Source organism: Pinus tabuliformis, chromosome 7 (assembly GCF_031772625.1).
Source record: "Pinus tabuliformis cultivar Carrire ecotype Pingquan chromosome 7, CPIR1, whole genome shotgun sequence".
Taxonomy (NCBI): domain Eukaryota; kingdom Viridiplantae; phylum Streptophyta; class Pinopsida; order Pinales; family Pinaceae; genus Pinus; species Pinus tabuliformis.
Window position 1 is genome coordinate 782,710,892 of NC_142293.1, and position 22,996 is coordinate 782,733,887.

Here is a 22,996-nt window from a genome sequence, read left to right on the forward strand (position 1 = left end):
AACTTTGAAGTTGGAGATGTGGTCCTAGCCCACCTAAGAAAGGAGAGGTTTCCAAGGGGAGAATACAATAAATTGAAAATGAAGAAGATAGGACCTTGTAAGATCCTCCGCAAGTTTTCAGCGAATGCTTATGAGCTGGAGTTACCTCTAGGCATTGGCATTTCACCCATTTTTAATGTAGCAAATTTGTATTCCTACACAGCTGGTGATGCAAATCAAACTTCTGGGAATCTTGACCATGATGAAGGAAAGGAACAATAGTGGTTGAAACAAATGCCTGTGGCAAAGAATTTAGAGGCTGAACAGATTTTGGATACACGTGTTGCCAAGAAGACCAGAAGGAAAGAATACTTGGAGTATCTCGTGAAGTGGAAAGACCGTCCGATGGAGGATTCTACTTGGGTGGATGAAGCAACACTACAGAAAGCAGGTCATTCTATAGAAGACCTTATGAGCAGGAGCTCATAAATTTTTCTTTCTTGGGGAGTCTGATGCAGGTGCATTAGGATGTGCACATAAACAAGATAAGTTATTGAAGTCAGACCAAGAGCCTAGCAATGTGATGGGTTGATCACATGCCAAGGCTAGAACATTTTAAAGTTTATTTGTGAAAAGTTTTTGATATTTAGTTAAGAGTAGTTAGGAGCATCTAGTTAAAAGAAATTTTAAATAGTTAAGGATAGGATTTGATAGCTCGTAGGGAGTTAGAGCTAATTAGATTAAAAATAGATCTTGTTTCCTGATTTTGTGGAGTGAGGAAATTGGTTCACATCAGTGAACTCATTTCTTGGACAATTTTTTAGTTTTGGGGGGGGGCTGAACATTTTTTCTTGAAGCTTTTGTGTGGGAGAAGGGTACATTGTTTTGTTCTCTATGTGAGACTGAAGTTAATTGATAAAAAAATTAATACATCCGTGAGATCAATCTGTGTTAATTGATCCTCAATCTGTGTGAACTGGATGTGGTATGTGGAGTTAATAGTTAACTGAACAACACTCTTGGACAAGTTCTATTAATCAGCAAGTCGAATTTGCAAGTGTGTGTGAGATAGTTAATTGTATGGGCATTTGTGAGGTCTGTTAACAGTGATATTAATATCTGGGAATTGAAATTGATCTGGACTATATTCTCTTTGTTCTTTACATTTGAACGAGACTAAAATATAGACCCGGAGAACCATATTACAACTAATCCTTTAATCACAATGTTTTTGTGTCAAATCTTGTGTATTGGCAAGAGTAGTTTACATTACGGGTTTGAGAATATAGAGCACTTTGTATCAAGCCAAGAGAAGGGAATTTCGCAGGAGGAAAACCATCATCGAACTTACGGTTCAATTTTTAGTTAAACGAAGACAAAATTATGTTATCTTGGTTTTGTGCAGAGCATGGTCTATTTGGTGACTCGCGAGCGGTTTTCCAATAAAATCCTTGATTGAGGAGCTTCGAGCTTATTTAAAAATTGTGTTTTTCTGCGTGCATGAGTGGTAAAAACGATTTGTTGAAGTACATACCTTTAATTGGCGCTTGTGTATAAGTCCATTTGGCTCTTGTTTTTTTTCAACCTATTAAAGCCATCAGATGGTAAGACATGTAGGGTTCCTTAAAACACATTTTTGGATCAAACAAGATTTATTTTGGAAATGAAAGAAAAAAGATATTCAAAAATTTGTAAAGGAATGTCAGGTTTTCCAAAAAGGACAAAAGAGACACTGAAATATTTAGAGTTACTCCAACCATTACACATGCCTAATCAAAGATGGGATGAGATACCAATGGACTTCATTACATGGTTACCAAAATCTAAAGGTAAGGATGTCACTTTTGTGGTCGTTGATATCTCACAAACTATGCACTTTTTTAAAATTCAAAGTACATATACAATAAGCCAAGTGGTAGAAGTGTTCATGAAAGAAATCCATAGATTTTATGGTTTTCCTAAAGTAATGTTAAGTGACAGAAATCCAAAATTCACTAGAAATTTTTGGAAATAATTATGGAAGATGAGTGGAAGAACACTAGCTATGAGATCAGTGTATCATCCACAAATAGATAGTTAAATAGAAAAGATTGACAAATTTTTAAATGTTTGTCTACAATGTTATTCATCATAAAAGAAATCTAAATGGATGAAGTGGCTTTCTTTGGAAAAATGGTGGGTATAATACTACGTATCCCACATCTACTAAAATGTCTCCATTTGAGGCCCTTTATGGATATCTAGCTCCTAGTGTGTCATACTCTTTGCAAGGTAAGTCCAAAGTATAGGCAATAGAGTCACATGTGAAGACTATAAAAAATTTGACAATTCTTGGGGAGAACCTTCAAATGGCACAAAATAGGATGAAGCATCGAGCTAATCAACGTCGAAGAGAGAGACAATTTCAAGAGGGTGATTAGGTATTTTTGACACTACAACCTTATAAGCAATCTGCACTCAAGCAAAAGAGTGATTAGAAATTAACTCCAAAATTTTATGGACCCTAAAAGATTATTCATGGGATTAGACAAATGGCATACGAGTTAGAATTGCCTTCTTGCATTCATAAGGTTTTCATGTATCCTAATTTAAGTTTTTGAGGCTAACCATATCAATGCAAACAAAACTTCAAAATTTAGATGAAGAGGAGAAGTTGATTCTTGAGCCAAAAAAAAGTGATAATCAGTGTTCTCTATCTCTTTGGATTAAAACCATTATGGAGTAACCTAATCAAGTGGATGAATATGCCTCTAGGAGAAGCTACATGAGAAAATGAGCAATTTGTGAAAAACACCCTTAATTACAAGCTTTGAGAGCAAATATTTTTTAAAAGAAGGGGTTGTGTTAAGGCCCTACAACCCCTATGTTAAGACCCTAATAAGCATATATTATTAGCTTAATTTTGATATTAGTAAGTCGAATAGAACTTTTCATTGTACCCTTTCATTATTATTGTACCAATACACACACACACACACACCAAGGAGACCTAAGCCTTAGGATCTTCATATCTTGTATTATACATGGGATTAATTGTAAAAGAATATTTCCGCTCGATGTGGATGGTATTCATTGATTTTTTATCATTTTTAAAGTGCCTAGATCATAACAATATAGAAATTTATGCATGTGGGATCCTCTCAAACCCTCTTTTAGTTGTGTTTCTTGTGGAAACATAGACACCCATGACTCTCTTTATCCATCTATAGTCAGTGATGTAATTTATTTATATTACTTTCAATGCACATTGTTTACATATTAGATCCTTAACCCTTAATCATTCATCACATTTACAAATATACATACATTGTTAATCTAGGGATCATAATCGAGATATTACACTCCCTAAGCACATTACATAAAAATAATCATCCCTATAATAGATAGGCCAAAAAGATGTAGCAACTAAAGGAGTTTAAGTGCATGGTGGTTGGATGATCTATGTATTCAATGCTATAATGCTTCCAAGATAGACCAAGGGTATGAAAAGAAAAATATTGGAAGATATTTGATATGTCATTGTGAACATGCCATTATAAATTATGCACAAAGCAAGTATATGCCCAAACATCACCTGCAAAAAACATAATAAATAAGGTAAACCCATAAACCAACTAGCAGTCTAAGCAAGAGTAGAGGTGTTAGCCAAAATAACATTTGCTTCCATTATAACAACCATTTAACATAATTTTGTAGTGCAAATTCTGAAACAAATCAAAATATACCACTCATTTGCTACCAATTCAACAACTATAATGATAAAGGTGACAAATTTGCAATTACAAGTATTTACTAGTAATCCCCCTTATAATTCCATTATAAAGAATACAAGAAGACAATTTCCATAAAGCCATCTAGAACTAATAATTTACCTCAAACCAAGACTCATCGTGCACAAAATAATGCAAATAATATATGAAACTAAATTAATGAATCAATAACTCTTGTTAAGGATTAAAAAGCTATAGAATAATATATAAATAAAGAAATACTACTATCAACAATACTTTTTATATTACAATAATATAATTGTGCACTAGTTGACCTCTCACCTCATTAGCCCACAACCCCTATGATTCCCCCTCCAATACTCCTCTATTATTGGCCCTCCTAAACATGAACACGGAAGGGGGTCATTCTCCTTCTAGGCCTTGATCACCTCTTCTAACAAATCATCCAAGAAAACTTTAGCCTTCCAAATTCATGAAGAAAGTTGATTAGAACCCTAATGACATGCTTATTGATGCTACTCCCCATCTCAAAGCTCTACAACTTGCTAAAAAATGTATCATCAACTAATTTACATGTCTTTGGCCTACTCTAAGGTCAATGGATGTGTGGGTGAAAAAGAACTAGATGACCATGATTAATGGAAAGCTGACCTATTACTTCTACAAGAGAGGTCTTAATGCATTTTTGCTTGACATTAAAGAAGAACAAGATATCATAATCAAGATTGGGCCATATTTCATGGACCCAATAGATATGTACCTCAATAGATGGACCCCAAGGTTTGATCTTGAAGCTAACGTGCCCTCAACAATGTCTATATAAATAAGATTAACCCATTTTCCCCTACTTTGTTGGAATGATGAAACCTTCAAGCCACTAGCAACACTATGAGAAAATTCATTGATAAATCAAAACCCAAATCTAGATTGTTTGCATGCACTTAAATATACATTGAAATGGATTTGGAGAAATTTGCCTAAAGCAATAATTTTGAAACTAGACAACTAAAGCCATCTACAAAAATTGGACTATGAGCAATTGCCATTCAATTGTAGAACATGCTATGAATATGAGCATTTTTCAAAACACTATAAGAAGATAGCTCAATGCTCAAGCCCTACTCAAAAAAATAAGCATAATGGAAAACAAATAAGAAAACCCTTGGATCCAATCATGCCACCCTAGCAACAACTCCAATACAAAAAAGAAAGACAAATACAACAAGAAATAGATTTTAAGATTTTAAGTGTTAAGGGAGGCAAGTGTGAGAAGGGTTATCATAAACTCCAAGGGTATAGTTGTATAAACCTTTGCATAAAGTATAATCATATCCATTAACAACTAGGCTAAAGCATACGCCCTTCTACAAGGATCAAATTTTGTCAGTGTTCTTCATACATAAAATTTGGTAGTGGTGTGGGATTCCAATAATATTATTAGGCATATTGTAAAACCCTTGACTATAATTTAGCTTCTATATTTTAAAGAATCATGTAATCTATAATTGCAATCTCGAATGTGAAGTTTTACCATATTCTATAATATATGTATATATATATATATATATATATGAAAAAGGGGGATTTAGTTATTGATAACAAGGCCTATCATCAACCCATTCCATGAATTTGAAGCACAATCCATGTAGGGCTCAAAAAAATGGGCACACATATTGTTCTACGGGTTGTAGACCATAAGGCAATCCACTTAATGCGCAATTACCACTCCCTCCCCTTCGCATGATTCAACGCACTTCTCCACATTGTTATCAACAATTTCTCTATTTCTGACATTATGTCGTTATGGGATTATGGCACTATGGATGGATTTCTTTGTGTGGCATCCCTAGGATTCAAGTTTGCAGTTTTAACCAATGGCTTTTGATGCAAAAATTCAGCCATTACTTTGGCTTCCCCTTCTTGCTATACTTTCAAGTAAATGAATTTCTTCATCCTCACCTTGCTTTGTAGATTGGGATGGTTTCTGGTAGTTCTCCAAATTCAATTTCAAGCATTATGACCATGTTTCTATTATAGGAGATTGGATTGAACTTTTGGAGATGCATCTTTCTATTATGGTGATTTCAATTCCCTAAAGGCTTTATGGCCAATTTTAGACTCCTAGTCAACTTTTGATAAATTTGAGATTATTCAAGGAATAGAGTGGTTTGCATGAGGACTCTATCTTTAGAGGAAGTAGAGTGACTTTCCTAATCCAATTCAAATCTTAGCATTGGCCCCTCATTATAATTTTCCCCATACTAGGTGTTTGCTATTATAAAAAAAAAGTTTTCTCCTAGCCAAAATTGCTAGGATTATTGAAATACGCCATGTTAGCATGGATTCTCCACATTAAAACCCACTTTCACTCATGAAAATAGCCTAAGCAACCACTTTTCCTAAGCTAGTTCATTGATTTTATCTATTTACATTAAAATAACTCATTAATTCAATAATTTTATGTAATTTTCATTATTTTACCTATTTGCGTAAAAGTAATTTAATTGTAATTTAATTATTTTCACACATTTGACCCATTCACATGAAAATAGATCAAATAAATCATTTATTTATGAATTACTTTCACTAATTAACTTTAAAAAAATAATTATTTTTGAGTTGGTTACCCATAATAAAGGTCACTAACCAACTTTTTGACAATTTTCTCTCACAATAATAATAAATTACCAAAAGTGGTTAGATCTTGCTTTGGTCCAACAATTATTTTTTATTATTTGTACCATATCAAATCTAACAACTATTTTGTTAAAAACAGGAGAGGTTTTCTCCCTGATTTCACCATAACCATTTCATTGTTGTCATTATCATCTCATTTCATTTGAGCTCTCCCATTGTTGAGTTCTCACACACACTATTTCTTTGATAGCCAACCAATAAAGAGAGAGAGAGAGAAGTGTTTCCCTGCATAGATAGAATCAAAAAAGAATCTTCCCAAGGAGGAAGTCAAAGGAGCACCCCCTAGCTTGGAGGTCTACCCTTAGGTGTAACACAATCAAACCTTCATTGAGTACTATGATTGGACTTTCTTGCATGATATTTATATCTCATTTATGTTTTATGTTTTAATGTTGGTGATTTCAACTATATGAGTAATGCATCTAATTGTGCAAACAATAAATTCCAAGGTTAATTAATCCATATTTTCATGTTGGACTATGAATAACCACTACAAAATAATCTTTTACTAACCCGATGCAGAAACTCATCCAGTAATGGACTTAGAGTGATCCAATTAGCTTTGAGAAGCCATGAGGACATAATTGAAGGAAATCGAAGCTTGTTTTAAACAACATCAAAGAAATTCCAAGAATAGAACACTAGTGTAACCTCCCATATTGATGACATAAAGGGGATTTTGGTCTAGCAAAAATGGCAAATTAATGTAGTGGAAGTAGTGTGTGCCACTTCAAAGCATGATAGCCAATTCGCTCCAAGGGGAGCAAATTGGAACTTCTAATTAGGTCTAATCAATGAATCCAAACCATGGAAACCCTTCAAAAACACAACAATGCACAAGCCTTCGAAAAAAGAAAGTTAGAATATGCAAGTGATGGAATAAAAAAGGATGCAATGGATGAAGCCATCAACAAACACACATTTTGTTAAGTTTGCATCTTTTACAAAGTAGAAAGGATATTGGGCTTATTTTGTAGAAGATATAGTGTTAGGTACTTTTGAAAATGTTGTATTCGAAACTACTTATAAGGTATAGCTATACAATGACTATAGGCTCTTTTTTGCACTGATTTATTGTGAATAAGCCAAAATTTTGATGTATTTTCATGAGCATTGCTACAACGTTTTATTTAATTATGTCAATAGGCATATTCAATTCAAAATAGGTCTTTCACAATTTTAATTTAATTATCAGTAATTATTAGGTGGAAGGTAGAGATCTAACCTCCATGGAATACATTAGAATATTCATACTAGTATTAGATCAAGGGTGAAGATTTACCTCCAAGTTAGTTATGCTCTTTTAACTAATTTATCTCAAATTAATTAATTAAAAAAAAATATCATATCAACACGTCATATCGGGCATGTGGTATTGATAAGCCATGGTATTGGCCCCTGTTATTGTAACAAGAACAATTTACAAGTTAAGAATTTCCATAGTAAAGTGGGGTTGAATCTCCATGGTTAAGAATATTGTTACATATTTTTAAAATGTATATATGTTTAACTCATATTTCAATTCTTTTTATAACTAATAATAATAATAATTTAAAATAAAATTATAATTTAGTTAATTTTTAAGATTTTTTTAATTAGGCAATGTGAGATGTATCATGGGGTAAGTGTTTTGACATTTATCATGGATTCATGTCTATCAGCGTTTACCAACCATTTAATGTATAGGGTTACGCTAGTATATAGTATCTTCCATTTATAGTTAATATACTTTAAGTATTATCCCCGATTAGATGTGAAACCCTCAGTGTTGACCCCAAACCATGTTTAAAAGTGAGTATTCCTAGCCAACCCATTCTCATTTTCAATATTCCATGTCTCCAATCTACATAGATTTTGTTGGAAATTGGGTAGCTCGAGAGGTATTTCTGAATGGCGAAAACCCACCAAAAGTTAGTTGGTTGGGAAAAGTACCCAAGTGGTTGGGGTTTTGACCAATCAATAGATAAGGTAAAGGATCAAATTTCTAATTAGGATCTATTGTATGTTAAGCCTGAACTAGGGAAATACATTTGGTCGAACAGGAGGATTGGACCAGGACATAATGTAACCAAATTATATTGACTATTAATCCATAGCAATCAAGTGTTGAACAATGAGGAAATAACCTTAAGAATTATCCCTTCTAATGTCTTAGATCACAACCCAATATCTCTATTCTTGTAGAAATCACAAAATTATGGACCCCTCCCCTTCATATTTAACCATGTTTAGCTTCACAATCAAAGATCATTCTCGATAATAGAAGAAGCAGGGAAACAATATATCAATGGTTACCCCAAATATATTGGGGACACAAGGTCGAGAGAAACCAAAAACGCTTTAAAAGACTAGACAAAGAAAAACTTTTGGATCCGATGACTAGAAGAAAGGAGGCTCTTTAGAAATTGGAGACTCTTCTAAATACCTTGGAAAATCAATAGGGCACCCTTATTAGAAAGAATTCTCAATAATAAAAGAAGCATGGAAACAACAAACCAATGATTCCCTAGGATATGTTTTAGAAGCAAGGTCGAAAGCAACCAAAAAGGCTATAAAAGACTTGGTAAAGCAAAACTATTTATATCCATTGTTTGAGAGGAAGGAGGCTCTTTATAAATTGGAGACTCTTCAAAATGCCTTGAAAAATCAAGAGGTCACACTACATCAAATACAAGAGGAGAAAAATATTTGTTGGGAAGTGTACTCAATGTATAGGAAAGAAGAAGAACATTGGTGGATTAAATCTAAGAGCTTGAAGTTAAATTCTTGTGATTAAAATACCTCCTTCCATAAGGAATCAAAGGCTCGCCAATTAAAGTCCATAGGATGCAATTCAATTTGCAATTGCCATGATAAGCAGTATTATGTAAACAATGAATTCAAAGTTCAAATCCCTGTGGGTCAAGCCAACAAAATAAAAAGCTTACCAATTGAAGAACAATGTCCAAAAGATCCAAACAAAGAATGAGGATAGGATACCAGACTTCAACCCGATAAAGAAAGATTCCTTTAATCATTTCAAATAATTGTATATGTCAAACGAAGAAGAAGCATTGAAAGCAACCTAATCTATGCTACAAAGGATTCCATATATGGTTTTTGAAGAAGATAATATGGAATTACTATAAGAAGTCGAAGAAGAGGAGGTAATAAGCATAATATGGGGACTTGAGCGTAATAAGGCTCTTGCCCAACTGGTTTCCCTATTCAATTTTATCGTGCATTATGGAATCTTATAAAGCATGACATATCATGTATACAAATATGGAGCAAAGACGGAGCAGATGCACAAACCCCTCATTTCTAGCCCTCTTTCCAAAAGAATATAATGCTTCTTCATTTACTAAATTCCACCCTATCTCTTTCTGTAAAATCTCATAGAATTCTGAAAAAAATAATGCCCTCTAATTGAAAAAGATCCTCCTCAATTTGATTTCAGAAAATGAAGGAAACTTCAGGAAAAAAGTGTCAGATAATAGACAATATCTCACTAGTGCAATAAGCAATCCTCTCCAGTGGGAGCAAACAAGACAAAGAAATGAATATAAATATGCATATGGTCAATGCTTTTGACTGGGTATGTCACTCTTCCTTATATTTAGTTTTAAAAATGTTTGGTTTTGTAGGTTCCTTTATTAAGGCATGCAGGGATGCCCTTGGATAGTGCCTTTGGTCAATGGAAGGCCCGTCAACTTCTTCCAAAATAAAAGAGGTTTGAGGCAAGGATGTTCTTTCTCCCTTTCTCTATATTTTAATGGCAGACTTTCTTAGTGGAACACTGCAGCAAGAAATAATAAATGGCAATCTGCAAGGAATTTCTAATGTCCAAGATTTCAAAGCAATCAGCCGCCCCCAATTTGCTAATGGCATATTACTTTTGGGAGGAGCATTAGTCAATATAGAAAAACGCTGTAAGAAACTGATTCACCAATTCATGAATGCCTCAGGAGGATGAATAAAAAGAAAAGCATTGTTTATGGTTGGAACACAACACTTCAACTACTGCATTCAATAGTTATAATTTTGGGGTTTCCTTGAGTTATCAAATGGTCATCTTTTAAGTATTTGGAGATGCCCATAGCTTTTTCCTTCACCAAGATAGTAGAATGGAAAAAGTCCATTTGGAATATCCACAAGAAATTGCAGTAATGGGATCCCCATTGGTTAAACCCAACTGGCAAGGTAATTTTAACTAAATCTATACTCTCAGCTTATCCTCTATTCCAAGGACCTGCCATGTCAGCTCCAGTGGAGATCATGTCGCAATTTGAAAAGCTATTTGAAAATTTCTATGGCAAGGAAACAAGAGAAATTAAAAATACTCATCTCATAAAATTGAGGACGATAAGGACCTCACGGAGCCAAGGAGTTATAAGCATTAAAGACCCTCAAGTAATAAATTTAGCAATGGAGAAGGAAAATCTTTGGAGATTGGTCTCCTACAAGAACTGTGGTGGAAATCAATCATCCACAAAAATATCTTCGAGCCAGTCGACAGAGGAGCCTAGATCTTTCGATCCTAAAGATCAAAAGTTCCTCAAAAAATTATAAACTTTGCAAAGCGGGCATGCCACCTTCAAGGAAACCTATCGTAGGTGCCTGGAAATGGAGCTAAGATTCGGTTGTGGAAAATCGAATTCCAGGAAACCCTCCCCTAAATCAATACCCACAACTTAATGTGTTGAGAGAATGGATGCAATCATGAAATCTTTTCACTCTGTTGGATACATCTGAGTGGAACCCTTCAATTAATGATCTCTAGAACGGCTAGAGAAAACAAAATTTACTGCAACGGCTAAATGATCAATGGAATCGCCTACAGAACAAGCTTTGAGGGGCTTCACCCAAGAGCAAAACATCACCATAATGTCAAGGGAGGGGTTCTGATGGAGCACCGTATACAATTAAACAACGAGACAACGTCAAAATGTTTGAGCAAATTAATCTTCTATAAGACTACGATCTGGAAGTCTAAGTGAGTGGTAGATTGTTTTCCAGAAGTTAAAATATCATATTGCGTTTTCGACCATGGAAAAATGTTGACAGCTAAAAATCTGCGAAGGAGGGGAATTCAAGGGCCTTGAAGGTGCCCTTTGTGCGAGGAGGAAGTGTTGGAAATAACGGAGAATATTGTATTATTAGAGAGAGTTTGTTTATTTGTTGTACGAGTGTCCCTAGATTAGGATTAGTTTCTATTTTCTAAGAGTCAGTTCTAATCTCCTTAAAATGATGTAACTTATATATTTCTGATTTTATGATTAATTGAATAGAGCGTTGTTTGTTTTTAGGCAGTCTCCAGGTGCAACTTGCTCACATGTGAGCTGCTAGTTTCAGATTATAAGTTTCAGCTCCCATATTTTAACATGGTATCAGAGCTGGTGTGCCTTAGTCCCTGAATTAAGTGCTTTTGTGGCTGGTGTGCCTTAGTGACAGATTTGAGTGCCTTTGTAGTTTGAGAGCCTTAGTGGCAGATTTGAGAGCCTTAGTGGCAGCAGTGAAGTCTTGGTGGCTGGTTAATTCGAGAGCCCTGGTGGCTGGGTGCAGCGAAGCCTTAGTGGCTGGAGAGAAAAAAAAAAATTCTATCTGTGTAAAGTTTCTGCAGCACGGGTTTCTACCCTATTTTCCGCTCTGGTCAAAAAAGGGAGCAGCATGGGATTTTGGGGTGAAAAGCGCGCTGATCGCCTTTCCTTAGAGCAATCTTCGGCAGAGTGCGGAAAAAGCGTGGGTCTGATAGCTGAAAAAGGCACTGGCACCGATTAACAGTGATTGGCTAGGTTGATCAAGGTGGATCGAGGCCTAGATCAGTCGTGGGATCGTGGATTGTGTGGATCGGCTCATATCTGGGTCCCTATACATCGTAGATGTCGAGATCATGTAGATGGTTGTTGAGATCCTGTTGAGGATCGGATTGGATCCGAGCCTTGGAGATTGCCTTAGATATTGCCCCCGTTGGTACGTTTTTCATGTTTTTTTTTATTGCCTATGTAAGTCTGTTTTTACTGTTGGCCAGATCGACTTTTGGAGATTGGGGATCTAGGAGTAGATCCATAAATCGATCTAGTCACAATGAATAATCATATGGCAGAAGCGTATCTGAATGAGAGCAATAAGCTCGACGAGTCGAATTATTCAAGTTGGAAATTCAAATTACAGACACTGCTTGAGGCGCAAAGTGCGTGGGCAATTGCAAATGGGGATGAATTGAAGCCGACTACAGAAGGAGGTAGAACAACGGCAATGATTCAAGATTGGGAGAAGAGGGAGAACAAAGCAAAAGTGTTGTTGAAATTATCAATGAAAGAATGTATTATCCCTCACATTAGAGAGTGCAAATCCGCAAATGATATATGGGTAACTCTCAAGGATTTGTATGAGATAAAGAATACAAATCGATTATTGTTCCTGAAGAGCAAGATCCTCTCCATCAGAATGGAGGAGAATGAATCAGTCGCTACATTCATCTCTCGGATCAAAGAGCTTAGAGATAAGCTGGGCGATATAGGGGAGAAAGTGGCGAACACTGATCTAGTCACGATTACCATGAATGGTATGATTGATGATTATTAGATGTTTATTACAGGCTTGAACACTAGGGAGAAAGCCCCCAATTTCGAAGAATTGACAGGGATCTTGATGCAAGAAAAAGGGAGGCGAATGACTCTGAAACCCTAGAATTCAGATCTCGCATTGATGGCGAAGAAAAAGCCTTTTAGAGGAAAACCTGGCACAGGACAAAAAGGCGGTGGTACAACCCAGAGAAAGCCACCTCAAGGTATGTCTTCGACCAGAATAGATTCAAGAATCAAGTGTTTTTATTGTGGTAAATCTGGTCACATAGCTAAACATTGTTATAAAAAGAGGGTTGATGAAGCCAGACACAGACAAAAGAAACACACAGGGCACTTTGCTGACGAAGACCAGAATCATGAACTCAAATTGTTTATGTCTGATTCTGCTCTATTTGCTGAAATTGATGAGGCCGAAACCTGGTTTGTGGATTCAGGAGCATCCACTCACATGACAGGTAACAGGGACTAGTTTTAAAGAAACTAGCAGTGGTGCTAATATCTACCTTGGTGATGACAGAGCCTACCAGATCAAAGGACATGGAGACATTCCTGTGATTTTGCCTAATGGCAATATTAGACAAATCCATAATGTGATGTATGTACCAAGAATTAAAAGAATTTAATCTCTATTTCAATGATTGCAAATCAGAACATGAAGGTAGAGTTTTTTAAAACCTATTGTGTCATTAAGGATTCGTTGGATAAATAGAAACCGGTTGCATCTGGAATTCGAGTTGGAGGCCTATACACAAAAATGACAATTGAGAATCTTTGGCACCAAAGATTCGGACACATCAATCTTTCTGATTTAGTGCTGCTACAAAAACAAGGTATGGTGAATGGACTCCCTGTTTTAAAAAATGCACATGTTGATTGTGATGGATGTGCACTTGGAAAGATGCACAGGGATGATTTTCCCTCAAGTTTAAATAGAAGAAAGAGAGATATCCTAGAACTTGTGCACACTGATATATGTGGACCAATGCAGACAAGATCATTAGGAAGAGCATATTATTATGAAACCTCGACACATTTATTTCTAAATTGTGAATTCACAAACGCAGTGTAGAACATAGCCTTTGTAGATCTAGGGAGACAGTTCTCTATGCCACAAGATTGCAACGAGATGTTCCACCTTTGGGATAAAAGAAATCATGGCACATTCCTAAATAAGCCAATTCTCAATAGGGCCTAGTGGGCACCCCCAAGTTCTTGAGTTGGAAAAGTCTAGTGGCCATGAACAAAGCCATTATCCAAAAACTCTTCATTCTCCCAAGCAAGTGGCAACACAAGCCATGGGTCTTCCAAACAAAATAGTTTGCACAAAAGGAGCTCTGGGACAAAACGTATCAATCTTCGAAGCAGAAGGGAAACTATGGTTAAAAAGCATTTTGATCAAAAGGTCAATCAATCCATCCCTGCAGTTTGTAAGACCAAAGCAATCGTCACCATGGCAGCTCAAAATGATAGAGAAAGAACTAGGTTTCAAAACATATATATATATATTACTTTTTTTTTCATGGAGCCTCAAAAAGCAATCCTGGGGCTATAAGTGCAGGGGATCATTATTGATCCCAGAGGGAAACAAGAAATCACTTTGATCTAGGGGTTGGGAGGGACCACAAGATCTACAAGGGCAATGCTCCTAAACATAAAAAAAGCTCGTCATTTCTTGGAGATTTGGTGATTCAAAGGTGATAATTAAACATTTGCACTCCCAAACAAATCAACATGAACCCTCGCTAAGTCGGATAATCGTCAGAGCTTAAAGATTGGTAAAGAGTTTTTCTCTGTGCAAATTCTACCATGTTTCGACGCACCTCAACGCTTCAGCTGATAAACACACAAATGAAGGGGCTTGTTTGCCTTCAAGATTTCTTAGAATAAATAACAGGATTCCTTTAACTCATCATCTTCCATGAGCTACTTACCAAAAGTTTAGACACACAAGAAGTACGGAGAAGTGGCATGTAGCTTCAAAGGCTGGTAACAGTCTGCTACGGAGTCTTTACTCCCCCGTTACGCTACGGAGTCTTTACTCCCCCGTTACGCTATTCAATTAGATGGAAGTAGAGGCATTAAACAATGCGAGGATGAGACCATCGGTCCAAGTAAAATATTAAATTTCAACCTGTCTGGAGATTGTTTGCAACACCTTTTTTTCTTATTTGCCTTGCTTTGAGATCGAGAACCGGAGCCATTCGGATTGACAGACCTCATTCTGATGTGCAAGTTATGAGGATGGCTCTTTGGAAACCCGATCCATATGCAGGGAAGCAGAGCAAGAGGTCTCACCCTGGTGTGATAGTATTAGACCTAGCAATTTGTAATGAAGGTGATCAGGAGAAAATGGCAAACCCTCATGGCAATTTAAACCATCGCACTATTTACGAGAACTCAGAGCTACGCAGAGGCATTCGAAGGTGTGAAACATATCAAAGAGGCTCATAATTGCTTCGCTCTGTACACCAGAAAGTGGGACAGCTGGAAGAACAACTAGGAGAGAAGGAATGCATTGGAAGTCCAGGCAATACAAAGGAAAATAATTAGTATCAATTTCCAGATAGTCGTAGTCCAAAACCAGCAAACGCAAATTGGAATTAGCTCCGAAAAACCAGTCTATAGATAGATGAGATAGTAGATAAAATAAACATGTTGCATCCAAAATTGAAAAGTTGGAGATTGAGAAAGAGAATGTTAATGAGGGGAATCAGTGACTGGATCATCCCTCCCTCTCAGTTTGGGGCAAGCATTCTGATGGATACAGAGGCTTCTACTATGCAGCAGCTATTAGCCCAAGAAATGAAACAATCCTCTAGCATTCAGTGAACCAAATCCGGTAACAATCTGGAAGCCCACAGCAGGCCTAACCCTCACTAGTTTTTGAATTATGCAATGTTCATTTTGTTAGGGCAGTTTATACTGCTATGAAATTTGATAGCCTATACACTGACTTTAACTCTGAACCTCCTAACATTTTGAACCATTCTTTTGGACGATTTTGCCACAGATTTAGTTTAATACAAATTTACAACCATTTCTGTTTAAAAAAAGTTATTAACAATCCTTTTTATTACAAAGGTATGAGCATCATACTCCGTGTTCATTTAAAATATCTCAAATTTAAACCCGACATTGGATTGAATGTGCCAAGATGAAAAGACAGATGTCAAGGAAAACCATTATAGGTATTCACTAATATGACGGGCTCAAAAACAAAAACAGAAGACATTCAAACCGCATACAAGCTAAGACGGCCAGAAAGACAACATTTCACAAGTGAAAATTCGAAGCAGCAACTGTAACACCCTAAAAACGTATCCTACGTAAGCAGCTTTGCACATGAACAATCCGGTGCGAAGAAAGAAGCAACAAGGCTGTATGGTTGAACATGTTAGTACAACTCATACCTTCAAATAAAATACCCGTCTATTAAAAGAATCAACGGTCAAAGAATGTGGTTGAATGGTTGATGACCTAGTCCAATTGATCTGTTATAAACAAAGTAAACAATCTGAGTAGAACCCCCCTTGCATAGACGTTAAGGCTTCAGAATTCTCCTTTGAATAAACGCCCGCAGATGCTATACGGCATGTAGTACCTCAAAATTTACTCAGCAATGATCAGAGGAAGTGCCTGTATGAAAAATGTAGCCCGTAACATTGCCCAGTAAGCTGAAGGATATATGATGCACGGGTACATAATTCTAGTGCCTATTTCTATAATCAAATTTGTAAGCCATTAAATCACGATCTCGCAATAACTCGACTTCATGTTAATCCACTAAAATGGTAATAGGAAACAATCATCCTAATTTTACTTTTGCAAAGTGAATAAACGACATAAAATCTTAAATCATCCATCAGTGCTTTTGAAAATGCAAATTATGACCGGGTACTTTTAAACAAACTATTAGCAGCAGAGAAATATCTTCCAATATTTCAAGTAGCAAAAACACTTACGTGTGATTAGGTTTCACAGAGACCAGAAGGTATCAGGTCAAGATCTTTAAGAACCTGTCAACAAAATAATAGACTCTAACGCGTCACAGGCAGACCTTACTGAAAACCAATTTGAAATTTAGAGCCTAACAAACTATCAAACTTACGGATGGCCACTGGCTTTTTGATGCCACATTTAAGAGCACATATGTACTCTACTCGAAAAACTCAGACTAAGTCATAAACGTTTAAAGATAAACAGGCTGGCAACAGTAGTCAACTGCTGCAAGAAAATAATTTTACAGCCACTTCTCAACACGGGATGAATTAGAGTAAATCTTAATACTGGCCAATTTAATGAGTTAGTCTTTTGCACTGAAATTAAATGAGTTTAAAAATAAAATGGCCTAAAATTCAACCATTCTTAAAATACTTGCTGACGTGCTCTCTGAAAACTTCAGTGATGGCGTGAATTTAGTATAGAAGTGTTTAATTATGTTATATAAATATAAATTGGTACGTAATGGTTTTTTTTCAAGTAATAAGGTAAAAGTGCCTTAAAATAGATTAGTAATTTTGTCAGTGAAGTGTATTTGGTATGGATTAGCAGATTTTGTCTTTTTTTTGTTATTAGTTGGCGTATAAAGACTTAAGGTGGCCCATAGACCCGGTTTCCCTTCTGGGCGGGTTGAGGCTACCAAATGTTTGTACTTATTTCAACTTGGATAAATAGAAAAACAAAGGTCTTTCTTTAGCTGACAAAAAAAAAAAGTCCACCAAAGAAAAGCAGAATCAATCGCTCCTCTATTTTGTAAATTCCAAAATAGCAATGTTCCACCCAGACTTTGGAAGGTGCGGGGAGACGCACCAGGATGTGTGGAGTAACTTTATATTTTAAGGAAATTTAGGGATACAGAATATTGGGGTATATAATTTTTTTTATTCATCCATACATAATTGAATTAAATAATAAAAAATACTGATTTATATTTATCATTTTTACTAATACATACATCATTCATACATATATCAATCAGAAGATTTAATAATGAAATACACTGATTCATATTCATCGTTCATTATTCACTATTCTAGAATTTACATTGATTTAAAAATTAAATTCATCATTTTAGATTCTAAATTTATTTAAAATTAAAATCCATCATTCTAGAATCTAATTAGTACTAAGCAAAATAGACTATAGTGGATACTGAAACCCAAAAACTAGAGTAGTAAATTGATATAACTAAAACTCAAAAATAGTAAAGTAACGAGTCAAAGGTTTAGTAAGACTCTAAAGTAAACAGAGGGCTTGGTGTTCTTGATTAAATACTACTTCCATACCCTCGTACATGACAAAATACAATGGAAACATTGCAATCCCCCAATCCTGAATTCCTGAAAAATTGTTAAGTCTGCTAGATTTTGAATGAGATCTAAAATTCTACTTTCTCCCTATGAAATCCAATGAGGTTGGAACCACTCTCAAACATCCTAAGTCATTTCATGGTAATGTTAAAAATTGAAGTAAAAGAATGAAAATGAAGAATAAAAATGAAAGATAAAGGAGAATATCAAAATGAAGGATAAAGGAGAATATCACTTTTACTTTAAATATTTAACATTACCATTAATTACATAGCATTAGTAGAGCTCTAGGGTTGAATATTAAGCTTCCCCACTCATAAATCATTGTTTACAAACAAAATGAAGGGGAACGCCTAGCTTTTTTGAGGGGGGCACCCAAGCACCCCTTTTGGAAGTCACATCCCCCACACTGGGGAAACATCCCCCTGCATCTCCCCACGTCTCCCCAAAAGGGAGACATGGGGAAACGTTTCCCCAAACATCCCCTATCCCAGGTGCGAGAGGTGCATGCACCCAACTGTGGGGGACGCGTCACATCCCCACACTAGGAAACATCCCTTGAGTCTCCCCGCGTCTCCCCACATCTCCCCAAAAGAGAGCGTCTCCCCGCGTCTCCAAAAAAGAGAAGTGGGAAACGTTTCCCTAGAGATCCCCATCCCAGGTGCGAGAAGTGCATACACCAATCCTCCATGGAACACTACAAAATAGTCCCATTCTCGAAATAAGGGGACTTTAAATATCATCATACAAGACCGGAACAAAAAAAATTATACTAAAAATGAATAGATATAATAAAGTAAAAATTATATTAAATAAGTCAACAAAAAAAGCAAAACCAATCCCTCTTATATTTAGTAAATTCCAAAATGATTCCATTCTTGAAATATGGTGACTTTGAATATCATCATAGAAGCAACACTAGAAACAAAGGGAATTATGCTACAAATGACCTGAAATAGTAGATAATTATTGAAATATGGTGACTTTGAATATCATCATAGAGGCAATATCAGAAAAAGGGAATTATGCTACAGATGACCTGAAATAGTAGATAATTCAAGTAGTGGCCAGAAGTGTCAAATCAGGAATTTGGAAGGGGTAATTAAAGGTGTAAGTTAATTCTCTACATTTTTAAATATATTTCAGGATGGGACAACTTATATATTTGAAGAATTAACTTAAAATACATTCTACTGCATTTTGGGAGCGTACCACATGTGATTGGTGACAAGGGTATTAATTCATGTTTACAGCAACGTCCATTTTGAATGATAAAAATAAACATAAATTACAAAATTGAGGATTAGAAAATTCCAAAACAAATCTAATGGGCCACAATGTTTTAGTACTACCAGCTTGGGGATATTTTGTTGATCCTTATCGCTGTTTGGTATGGGCCACAATGTTTTAGTACTACCAGCATGGGGATATTTTGTTGATCATCATCGTTGTTTGGTTTTTGAAATATGGGAATTATTGAAGTAATTTTGTTAGATAAATTTGATGTAGTAGTGGAGTTGAGGTTGTGTCAACAGTTGTGGTTTTGATTATTTGGTAAGCTAAAAATTTGGGAATTTTTTATTGTATGTTGTTAAAATAGAGCGGTGAAGGTTAATCTGTCTAAGGCTAAGATATTGGCTGGTTTGGCTGTGTTTTAGCCAAAAACAATAATAAATCTATTATTTGTTAATTTTCCAGCAATTAAGATTTTTTTAGTATAAATCATGTTATATATAGTTTGTATTTTAGTATTTGATAATTATATTTATTTCTCTCCTAATATTTTGAATCTTTAAATTTGTTCATATATATATATTTAGAGCTTACATGTTATAGATGATCAGAAATCACCTGTTCCAATGAGATAAAATGAGTTGAAATCTCAATTAGAGGAGATGCCAAACTCTGTTTCCTGATCTCAGATCCTTGTCTGTAATAGGTCTCTTGGAGGCCCTAAGGATTGTAAATATCCATCACGGAATTTGCAACAATAATGACTGGAGGAAGCAAAGAACAGTTTGGGTAGGGTAAAATATCCAAACCGACAACTCTAACATAGAAAGGGACCACTTTGTAAGACTCTTAAGGAGGCCATCGATTTCAAAATTTAATATTTCTCAGTAGCAAAGTCTCGAAATCTGAATCTGGTCGGCGACTCTGTTTATGAGTGCTGCAATTTATTCGAAGCCATAATGTTCCAGGTTATGTGATAAAGGCGGAGACACCACATGTTCCGTCAAAAAAAATATAACACGTGTAAATCTGCCGCAGATTTTCTTCATTTTAAGAACATACATTCAAGAATACCAAGATAAATGCTACTCATAAAATTAACGGAAAAATGAAACACAGAAAAATGCCACCGGATGCAGAGAGTTACCTGAAAGGCTGAAACCCTTTGACAATGCATTAAAACCCTCGAAAAGGTCTGGTGCAATTAACAATTGGAACATCATCTTCGGCCCCCGTTCAATTGATGCAGGTGGGGAATCGTCCTTTTGATCTCCAGGCTCTTTATCTTCACAGGCGATTCCCGATCTGCACCAATCGAACTAGAGCCCAAAATGAATTGGAAAGTAAAACCCAATTCAAACACTATGACAACCAGTTATCAAACCATGGTTTCAGGGATTAATTTTGCCTCGATCTGCCAAGTTTCGTGGGTCTCTAGATATATATAGGAGAAGATTGAACGATCGTAGCGGGGGACTGAAAATGCGAGATGGGACAGGGTGTTGGAAAAACAGAGCTGATGTTGCTGTAGAGGGTTGAAAAAAGTATTGAAGGGGCAAAATTGATGTCGGCTGATGGCTACTTTGTAACACCACCTCAACCAAAATAATGTGCACACTGTACTTGCAAAAAGATTCCCAACAACCCAACTACTCTTCAGCTATAACCTGCGGTTTGGTAGGCCATAGAAAATAAATGATTTACCGTGGATATGTCTGGTATTGTAGTACAGAAACAGTGAATAAATTACTTAAATATGTTTTCATTAAAATTATCATTTTAAGTTGAAAAAAAATATTATTTTAAAAGTAAAATGATTTTATTCATTTTAAGTATTTTTTACAGCTAAGTTTTTTATACAAGTCAATCTTAAATGATGGTTGTTAAGATTTCAGATAAATATATCAAATTCCTTTTTATTATTTTAAATAGTTATATAATTCAGGTAAAGCAATTATAATTTTTATAAATTAAATAATAAAATATCAGAGGAATTTTTAATTTTAATAATTATATAATTAACATAAAGCAATTATAATTTTTATAAATTAGATAATAAAATATAAAGGAATTTTTAATTTTAATAAGAAGATTCGTATATCAACTTGGTATTTAGTTAAACTTTAATATGAAAGAAAAAGGTTAAAAATTTGCATTTTTAAAAATTAAATTAAAAAGTTTGGTATTATAATAATAAAATAATTTTTGGTATTATAATAATAAAATTATATAAAAAGAGAAATTAAAATTTTATATTTAAAAAGAATAAAACAAATTAAAATTACATTATTTCAAAATTTCAACATATATTATTAAAAATATTATTGTTCATGTAATGTTTGATCTCAATATGTCTCTAGAACTAGATTTATTAATTGGAGTTCAAGTAATGCAAAATAAAAACATATGATATTTAAAATCTGAAAGCTACCATACTATGGACTATATAAATAAATAAAACAATTGTCATAAGGTATAGCATGACATAAGAGTTTGAAGAGGTAACTAGAGTTGGGTTCTAGGCACTTGTTGGAGTAGGAAGTTTTAGGCCACGCAGAAGATGACTTTCAAGATGAGCTAGTCGAGCATCCAAGATAGCATTGATATCATTGCACTCGCTTGATTTCGTTCAAAGAAGAGATGGTCTCATTGTGGTCTCCATGCTTCTCCTTCAAGACCCTACCTAGAAGAGTGTTCATCTGCCAATGGAGGGTGATGGAGTTCAAGTATTGGCTCTGTCTTCCCTTAGTATGGTCAGGGTCAAGAACCCAATTGGCTAGCTCCTCTTGGATTTCTGAATATGAATAAACTTGTCGGTTGTTAGTGGGCTTCGAGTTGACGGATTTCTTCACAAATTTCAAGGGGGTGGCAGAATGGAAGATGGTTGTAGCTTCATGGGCATGAGCTTGGGCATGTAGCCTACCCTAAGGGCCTCCGCAACCAACCCCCCAGTGGTTTCCCGTTCATTATCAAGGCATATTGCACCAAAAGAGAAATATTCAAGCAAGACAACTTGCCCACAACAACCTGGGACTAAGAGGAACAAATCTAAGGAAGCAAAAAAGAAGCGAAAACCAGGGGGTTCTGGGAATTCATGACGAAAAAGCCAATAGACAGAGGAGGACAAATGAAAAGGGAATGGCAAATGAAAGACTCCTAGCAGGGAGTAGTGCATGCTAGGAGACACCGAAATTCACGTCATGTCCCAACCCATTTGAATTTGAAACAAAGCAAATGAGCATCCACTAGTGAGAAACAAAATCAAAGAATGAAATTACTAAACTAGAAGAGTAAAACAATACTATGAATTGTCCATCCCACTAAACCTGGACTGATAAGGTCATGTGCGCTGAAGAAAGGCTAATGCCACTAGATCCTATGGTATCCAGCTCCAATGGGGTCGTCTGAGTCCCAAGATTTGTAACCCCTACATGCCCAAAGCCTATCGCTTGACCATTGCTTAATTGCTAGTCCCTGT

The 22,996-nt window shown here is 35.5% G+C and overlaps 1 protein-coding gene and 1 long non-coding RNA gene across 2 annotated transcripts; one reads left to right on the top strand and one right to left on the bottom strand.

Moving 5' to 3' along the window:
- Nucleotides 1-12,473: 12,473 nt before the first annotated feature.
- LOC149249912 (uncharacterized) lies at nt 12,474-12,974 on the top strand. Its single transcript, XM_089453515.1, has one exon. The coding sequence runs from the start codon at nt 12,474-12,476 to the stop codon at nt 12,972-12,974; it is 501 nt and encodes a 166-aa protein (XP_089309641.1).
- Nucleotides 12,975-16,013: 3,039 nt separating this feature from the next.
- LOC149249913 (uncharacterized) lies at nt 16,014-21,152 on the bottom strand. Its single transcript, XR_016266804.1, has 2 exons — nt 20,666-21,152; nt 16,014-16,612 (listed from the first exon to the last, which is right to left on the bottom strand). It is a non-coding gene; the product is annotated as an uncharacterized LOC149249913 (long non-coding RNA).
- Between the last annotated feature and the right edge of the window lie 1,844 nt (nt 21,153-22,996).